Raw genomic sequence first — 9,956 nt, forward strand, 5'->3', positions numbered from 1 at the left:
CAAGGTAAAAATAAATATATTGGATCGATGCGAGAACTCAGTTCCAACACTGAACAAATCGTCATCTGACCACATTTTTAATCTTCATCGAATCAGATTAAATATAAGAACTAGAGTGAGGACAATCGAATGTATTTGACACGGAAATTTCAGTAAAATCTAACGACCATATAGTAAACAGTTAATTTGCAAACGATTAATCAATTTCAATAGTTGAGATCATGAATCAATTGAAGCTAGACTACCATGGAAAACCTGGAAGCATTGGACGGCCGTGTCGTCCTATTTTGGGACTCCTCAGCAGTGCTCAGTGGTCTAGCTTCAATTGATTCATGATCTCAGCTATTGAAATTACTATAATATCCACAAAACTCCTGATATTAATCGATTGTCTAAATCTTGACCATTCCTTCTGTAAATATCAGTCCATCGTCTCCGATTATTATTGTTCATGCATTTTCATACCGATTGCGTCTCATTTCCGTTCTCTCCTTATCGATCTTTCAGTGAAATACATTATCTGCCCAACCATCGTCATATACTACTTATGTGGATGTAAGCAACCCACATCACACTGTATAGTATTCTAACAAAAAAGAATATTGTCGTAATCAGTATAGGGCAAACTAAGTTTGACATAAGATCATTATTAAATTTTAAGATTAGTCAAGAAGTATACAATTTTCCTTCACTTAAAAACAAACTCGTTCACATTATACATTATCCTCTATCAGCCACTTTTATTATTGACTGCTTTATATACTAATTTAAGATAGTTTCGGTATAACTCTATACCACACTAAAGACGTTCAAATGAATCTGAAAAATAATCTTGAATTTTTAATGCTTTTCATTAATTAATGAGTGAGTACATAGAACGCTAAGTTAATGAATAAACCATTAAATATATTCATGAAAACTAAGTATACATGATTATTATACTTAGCTGAAATGTTATTCATATATTTTGTTTGATTGTTCTTTTTCTTAAGCATTGATTATTTTTCCGGAACAAATGCGGTGGTGAGATCGTGTGTGTCAGTTGAAGTTAGACGTTAACACTGTTGGATATCGGTTCAGTAGTCTAGAGGTTAAGCGTTCGCGCGCGAGACCCAGGGTCCTGGGTTCGGGTCCCGTTTGCGTGATCGTGTATGCGCACTGCCGGGTCCCATACTAAGATGAAACGGCCGTCCAATGATTCCGGGTTTTCCATGGTAATCTAGCTTTAATTGACTCAGAAATTCATCTATTAAAAAATTGCTACCTCCACAAAACCCCTTTCTGGAAATACTTATTCATTAGACATAATTATCAGTAAAAATTTAAAATTTAATGATTGTTCATAAACAAACTTCTCATATTTGATGAATAGAGACTCCTTTAAATGTTAGGGAAATAAGATTGTGAGATAATGGTTTACTAATCATGTTAATGATAAATCTGATTCTTTTGAGTAATTTGCTTAACGTAACCGTGCTCATTATTTAATATATCAATAGTGACGTGATCTATATTAAAAGAAACAAATGTTCAATGTCTTTTAGATTTCTTACAGTACTATTAACACTGCAAAATGGTACAATATTCAATGGTTTAAACTCTAAATGACAGTTTCCACTGTGAAGCTTATGACGGGATCAATATCAGATGTCAGTACTTATGGGATATTGGTGCAGAATACTAAAAGGTACTATTTGGAGTTTGATCGATCGTGGTGTGTGCTGCTTATACTGACAGATATAAGTAGTATTTAGCCACAATCGGTAGTGAAATGCCTGCCAATTGAGGATTGAATTGAAGAGGACAGAAGAGAAATCGGAGAACAATCAAATAACAACAGAATTAGAAAAATAGTGGAGTAGCTAAAGGACAACTGATGGAAGATGAGCAAATGATGTATTTAATGTAGAATTTTCATATTTTTTTACAAACTCATTATGTAATTTTGCATTAAACAATAAATCGGTTACCAAAGATGGACAGTGGCTAGCAGTGGAGTCCAGGGCATGCGTTTCGTTCTATTTGGGACTCGTTAGCTGGATGTACCTGCACCTCAGAGTTGATGTTCACTCTGGGACTCGAACCCAGTACCTTTCGCATCAAACACCCTCGCGTTATCCACTCGGCCACTGACTCCTGATACCCACTTGCTTATGCAATAGGTTGAACTTGAAATTCACTTAGTATTGTTTGTTTGAATCTGGATTCCACTGCTAGCCACTATCCATCTTTGCTTACCATGCTTTGAATTTAGGCTGTATCGAGGCAATACGCATAGTATGCACATATGCCAATTAAAGACTGACCAGTTGCAGTCCTAACACATCAATGGAAAGATTCAAACAAACAATACTAAGTGAATAAATCGGCTATTCCCACTAAGATTTCGTTCACTACAGTATAATATATAGCCACATTATAGTTTTCTGTGTAAAAATTGGAATCCCTTGTCGCGTTAAATATTCAAAAGAAAAATCACTAACTTATTAGATTATCAACCGCAGATTGAAAATATTTTTTCCTATATAAAATACTGAATAATATAGTTAATCGTAACTAATTCACCTAGTACATAGTGATGTACCCAGTTTTATACCTTTATGTTTCTATGTTACATCTAATGCTAATACATGAATTTCCATAATTGGGAACCAAAAACGAATGAAATAGAACTCGAAACCATTAACAACTAGTTAAAAGTTGATTGCTTTCATCAATGAATAAAATTTTTCAACGTATAAACTAATCATCAGAAGGGGTTTTGTGGAGATTTAGTATGTTTCATAGTTGAAAGCATGAGTCAATTGAAGCCAGACCACCATCAAAAACCTGGAACCACTGGACGGCCGTTTCGTCCTATTATGGGACTCCTCAGCAGTGCGCATCCACGAACCCGCGCTCGCGAGATTCGAACCCAGGACCTACCAGTCTCGAGCCAGAGCCCCTAACCGATAGACCACTGAGCTGGCATCCAAATAATCAGTTACTCATTTTTTTACTACACAACGAGTAATTGGCAAATAAATAAACATAAGGTGAAAGGATTAAAATATTCTTGGTCAGAGTGGAAATTTTTAATACTGATTTTTCTAATCTATAAAACAACAATACACTTAATGTTTGTCCAAATTTAAGTTCAATGAAATCTTTCTATTGTGTTTTTGGATGACATGGAAACATTTCATCAATTTCAATGCCTTATTTTTAAAATATATCTGATTGATCAGTTTAAGTAGGGATATATCTATATATCTATATATATATATATTGAATAGATAAGTTTTATTATAGTAGGTTAATCATTCATCCTTTACGTTTAAACAAGTCAACCATAAGTTGAACATGATTTTTTCTTGTTGGTTAACCAAATTATTGGTACAATGAAATTAAAACTTTATTAAACATTTTATCTCTCTCTCCTTTAATTTATGTATATATAAATATACATTGGTCACTATGGCAACAACTGTATGTAAACATATGTATAGAATACTGTATGAGAAGTTCCACGTGTAAAAAGTTGTTTAAATAAGTCATTTAAACTATTTAAAACAATTAACTCTTATAAAAAATGATGGATTTTGAATTGTCTTAGCTATCAGTTCATTGGGAGATGAAACTGATTAAACAATCCACAATCTAAACGACTGCCTTATACCTCTATGCTCACCACATTGATTAACTCATAGTCATTGTAATTATGAAACTTTAACAAGATAGATAAATGTATAACGAAATATTTGTTAGTTTATATTATATACATTAGATGATTGGAAGTGGTTAACATTAATCCCTAACACAAGGAGTCACGCTAACTTTTGAACTAATCACACTAATGTGAACTCATAATTTTAATTGAACTAATCCATATGTAAGATATGAATCAGTATCATTCAGCTTCACAACTTAAACGTTACCATTGAGGTATTCAGGCCACAACTAATCACTTTTAGAATTGATTTGTTGTCAAAACTTATTGAACTCAAAAATTCATCTAATCATACAAAAATTTATTATTTTTCTCTCATTATCATTCCAAAAGAAAGCAAACTAAGTTTCGCAATAAAACATTAACATTGTATGCCTATTTGTTATATCGATTGCCTGAGTGCGTGTACTTGCCCAGTTGATATATACGATTGAGTGCGTATGTGCGTACCCTGCTTTATATATGAGGTGATGATTCCCACTAATCAGAGAGCAGTGAATTTGCCGATCGCCCAATGATACATAAAAGCCGTATTGAGCAGTCTTGAGTACTTATCAGTTCTGCTTGCTACCTAGTCCAGCCAGTTAAATCCAGAACACCAATAACAGCCTCTGCAATATGAATCATTATTCTCAAACATACTGGGTTTATACATCAAACAAACTAACCATATCGTACCATAAAATAGAAAACAACATTTGTACGAGATTTGGCTAAATGTGGCTGTAAATAGGGGGAACAGTAATTAATGAACTAAAGATAACTCAAGAATGGTAAATCGTATAATAATAGTCTATAGGTCAAAATAAAGCTTATAATAAAAGGGACACGAATATGAATATTTTAGTTACTTAACAATTATACAATAGGAAATATACATATCACAGTGGTTCATAAATAGTTCTCAAAGTTACCATTCATAAATCTCCAGGAGATATAACACTACAATTTCTAAAATGTTAGGTAGACTGTTTGAAACAAAAGAGAAACTTCAGCCAATAACTTTTATTGTCCTTGTCACTATTTTAAATAAAAATGGTCTATTGACGACTCGAATGTAATTGAAACAATAAACATATAAATAAATAAATAAACACTTATCCACTTATCAACATAACAGTTCACTTTAAATTATCACACTAGTTTCAATTCGATAAACAAAAATCGATATATATATATATATATAGAGAGAGAGAGAGGGAGGGAAAGAGAGAAAGCGAAGGAGGGTAAAATGTTTTCTTTTCTTAAAAAAATCCAAAATTTAGTTCAATTTTCAAAACCATTAGTGAAAAAATCTCCTATCAAACTAGATAACATTAGTATTAGTAATACTAGTAATAATAATAATTCAGGATGTATATCCAATTCTTTTGTCGGTATATATCCATTAATTTATTTAATACTTTACATTAGTGTTTCATTATAATCACTAATACAATTGAACATTATTCATTCTATTTTGAAATGATATATATCTATATGTCATGTATTGTAAAATATTGAACAAAAACAATAACACCACCACCACCACCAACAACAACAACAACCAAGGCATTATTCATACCCTATATATAGATATATATATAAACACCAATGAATGAACAGTGTTCATTCTTTAGGGGTCTAATCTATTTTCCCAAAGGAAAATTTTGTTTATTTTTTTTTCAATCCATTTAATTTTTAAGTATTTTTTGAGGAACATTTTTTTGTTTTTTGTATTTTTTATTTTTCAGAAATATCTTTCATGAAGAAAAGAAAAAAAATTTGTTTTTTTTTTCAATAAAACAAAAATAATAATAATAATACTGGTAAAACTCATCTATATATATTTCCATCTTTCTTTTCTTTTTTCCTTAGTGTTTTGCGTGTACACTAATTTATTCAGTTCAGTTCATTCATTCATTTACTCATTCACTCATTCGCTCAGTCATTCATTCATTTACTACTCGTTCACTTAGTCTTTGCTTATTTATATTACTTAAAATGAAGATTACATCCGGTTTCGAAGTGATTGATGGTAATCGATTATAGTTTTATATATAAATGTATAGGGTATATAGTTAGCAGATGTCAATTAAGTATGTGTAAATATGTTTATTCTTTTGTAAAAAGCAAAAAAAACCATTTACGATATCTAGAGTGAATTAAAGTATACTTAGGTATTCTGATAATTAGGGGGAAGAAAACTATACTCAATAAATGAAATAGTTTCAATCATAGAATTTAGTATTACTGACCAAAGTCATATAGAACAATAATAATAATTTATTAATCATTAGGATAGTCATTTGATATTCAGCTTGTTACTTATATACTTTATATAAAATAAATGCCAAAACAAAATAATCTAAATTCACTTGCTATTGTTTGTTTGAATCTTCTTATTGATGTTTTAGGACTGCAACTGATCAGTCTCTAATTGGCATATGTGCATACTATGTGTATTGTCTCGATATAGCTTTAAGCAAAGATGGATAGTGGCTAGCAGTGGAATCCTACTAATCTAATCTTATTATTTCTGTGAATGTAATTTTCTTTCACAGATAAACAAGTTTCTTTAAATGTTAACAAGATTAAGAAAACAGAAGGGGGGGAGAAATTGATATATATATATATATACAAAAAAGTATTCTATTTCCAATATAATAATTCATTTATATACTCGGAACTGTTTTTTTCTCAAAAAATATTCATACTACTCATAAACAAAAAACTAATTTTTGAAATTAATATTAAAAAAAATGATCAATTTTATGGACATTTATTAAAGAAATTTAATCACTTACCAACATATTGTCGAAAACTGATAATTGCTATAAATATAACCATTAGTCCACCAGTAAATTGATAATTTAATTGATCAATAAAATCAACACCTTCCCCACCATATGGAGTTTTAAATAATCTACCTAATTTAAATACAAATCCACCATCTAATAAACCACCAGCTCCACGTGCCATTGATAATTATTTGATATATATATGTAACTATGTATACTTTGTTATTCTCTTTAATTTGATATAATCCAAAAAATGAACTATCAAAATTGGAATTAAAATTAATTGATGCTCGATAAATTAAATAATATAACGACGATGGAATAAACACTTAGTACCAAGAATCCGTTGGCTTAGGAGAGAGTTGTATCCTTTTTTTTTGATTATCTGTAGTAGGAGATCAGGCAAAATTCAACAAATATATTGATATTGATTAGATATTGGCAATGAACATTGATAATGTCACAAATATTATCAGTTTTGAATGAGATGATAAGTGAAGTCATAAAATAATTGATTCATTTCATACAGAATTTTATGATTATAAAAATCAGTTTTCTCTCTTTAAAAAGAAAGGGAAACAAATTTCTGTTGCTATGTATTATGTAATGATGTTTGTTTTTTTCGTTTCTATGTAATCTTTTGAAATATAAGTAATACTTGAATATTAAATGGTTTATACCAAGATAACATTGATTTATTGATCATTCAAATTTTGTTTCCATGCAAATGAATGTTTTTTTTACTTTAATTATTGAAAAATAATCAATAAAATATCTTACTCAAATTCCTTGTAAAATACACATTTTAAAATTGATCAAATGTTGAAAGGGGAGGTGGAAATTGATAGATGTACGATGTATTTATAAACAATAATTATCCATTAAACATCAATTAGGGGAATCATGATTGTCAACTAAACAGAATAATATGTCCTCATTACTTATACAATACTATACTATAGTGTTTAATGATAATAGCAATGTAATATGTTACTATGGCTGATTATGTAATATTACATTCATTTAATTTAATTTGTTGTTTATAATTCCAATCAGTTAATGATATTAATAAATGTATATAAACTAAATCAATGAACATTGGATACATAAGATAGGACAATAGAAATGTATACACAATAGATCACAATACATAAAATAAATTAGATTCTCATAGTGATAATAAACATTTCAGTAGTGTTCAGGGACTTGTTTGTTTCCACTTGTTATATCTAGTACAATTTCTTCGTCAAGGAATAAAATCAAATAAGAAGAAGGCGAAGGGAAAGGAGATAGTCAAATGGAATTCACTTTTTTTTCTTTTCTGTATTTCACGAATGTTCAAAATTGAAGTTTGACCGGTCAATTTTAATATTCCAATGTATAAAATATTATTTTACTTTTTTTGTTCTGTTTTTCTAATCCAATTTCATAGATGATCAATGGAATTCAACAAGGATTATGAATATCAATGATGATTTGAATTAGTTAAAAGAATAATAACAGTAATGGATAATAATAGTTTCCACCTGGTTAGATAAAAATTCTATAATAATATCAAATATTCATATGGAAGAAAGAAATTCTAACAGAATCATTGTATTCCATATTAGTAGTATTATTATTAGTAGTATTTATCCTTTTGTAATAATGTAAATGAAAAATTTTAATACATATAAAAACCATTTCATTTTTAATTCTGATATTTTTATTTTTAGGGAAATGGGATAAGTAAATCTATATGTCTATATATTAATATGTCTGTATATCATATTGTTCTATGTAGGTTAACGTGTATGTCTGTCTATATGTCTATCTATCTATCTATCTATCTGTATTAATGTTCATTTCCCAGAATGTATTTGGTACTTTAGTGTTTCTGTATATATGTATATGTACGTGTTTCTTGTTTATTTTTAGTGATCAGTTAGTTGAACAAGAAAAGATGAGGATGATGATGATGAAATACAACTGACTACTCAATAGTGGAAAGACAGGAATACAAGTTGAAAAACACAACTAACTCATTCACTCATTCATATTTGAATTTCAAAGAATTTTACAAAATAAGAGAAAATACACACACAGCAACAACAACAACGACAACAAAAATGATAATCATAGAAGATGAAGAAGAAGAAGAATAAAGGGAGTATCTATAAACTCTTTTTTTTAAAGGCATATTCATAGGCAAACAAACAGGCAAACATGCATCACAGATCAAATTAGGAGCAAAAAAAAGGGAAAAAATATATACAAGAATAACAAACAAGCAAAAAAAAACACAACATCACAGGTCTGATACGATGTAAAAAAAAGCCACAATTCAACAACAATGACATCAAACAGACATACATTATGATATGCCAATATGGCTTGACTGAGATATGCTTTGTTCTATATGTTTATTCAATGTATGTCATGACTCTTAGTTTGTTTTGTTTTGTTTTTTTCCTTCTTTCCTCCTAAAAAAAAATATGTTCTATATTCTCACAAATCATCATGAGGTATGCTAGTTTAATGTCATTCGTTTCAGTGAAATGTCTGTGTCTCAAGCCTCTAATACTTTTATCATTATTATTATCAATAATGATAATAGGGAGATATAATGAAATAGTAAATTTTTCACTGTAATCTTAATTTTTTGTATTTTCTAGAGAGATTAACCTTGGGATATGTGAGTAAGTATTCGTTGGTGGAGAAGATTTATAGCTCACGACCAAACTATCCAGCTCAGAGAACAAACCTAAATCAAGTGAGTATTAATGTTTATTTGTTTGTTGATGTATGTATAAAACATTATGTTCTCTTTATTATAATGTTTCATACCTTTGCTGATTTCAGTAGCATCTTCAACCTTATTAAAAACATTATTAATTATGTCATAATGTCACGTCTTTTACACTACATTGCTTAATGATGAAGTTATAATTGTCTTACTGGACAAAATATTAATCATGTGGACTGATGATATTTTTTTTCAGAATGTTAATGAATCATTCAACTTAAAGGATAAATTACTGTATAAAAGCTATTCACCTGTATTACAAGTCACATTCATTTTTTCATAGTTGAAATCATGAGTCAATTGAAGATAGATCACCATAGAAAACCTGAAAGCACTGAATGGCCATCTCGTCCTATTGTGGGACCCCTCAACAGTGATCATCCACGATCCCGCATAGTGAGATTCGAACCCAGGACCTATCGGTCTTGCACGTGAGCGCTTAACCTCTAGACCACTGGGCCGATATTCAACGGTGTTAATGTCTAACTTCAACCAATTCACGATTTTGAGTAACCGTTGACCAATTGTCTTCAGTGAGTTGATATCTCTACAACAGACCCGGTTGAACTCCACCGGTCACTGCTTCCCACTAGAACTCAAAGAAAACATTCCTTACAGTCAGTCACTAGTGAGCATCTGATAATAGATCAGAAGGGGTTTTGTGGATATTTCAGTATTTTCA

General features: G+C 30.0%; 1 protein-coding gene across 1 annotated transcript; it reads right to left on the reverse strand.

Annotated features, from left to right (window-relative positions):
• Positions 1 to 1,428: 1,428 nt before the first annotated feature.
• Positions 1,429 to 6,670, reverse strand: Smp_073380 (hypothetical protein; the record flags this gene model as incomplete). The annotated part of the gene is made up of 2 exons (XM_018790169.1): positions 1,429 to 1,508; positions 6,496 to 6,670. 2 exons carry the CDS (start codon positions 6,668 to 6,670, stop codon positions 1,429 to 1,431), a joined length of 255 nt encoding a protein of 84 aa, XP_018655539.1.
• Positions 6,671 to 9,956: the final 3,286 nt, after the last annotated feature.

The sequence above is a fragment of the Schistosoma mansoni genome, chromosome W (genome assembly GCF_000237925.1).
Source record: "Schistosoma mansoni strain Puerto Rico chromosome W, complete genome".
Taxonomy (NCBI): domain Eukaryota; kingdom Metazoa; phylum Platyhelminthes; class Trematoda; order Strigeidida; family Schistosomatidae; genus Schistosoma; species Schistosoma mansoni.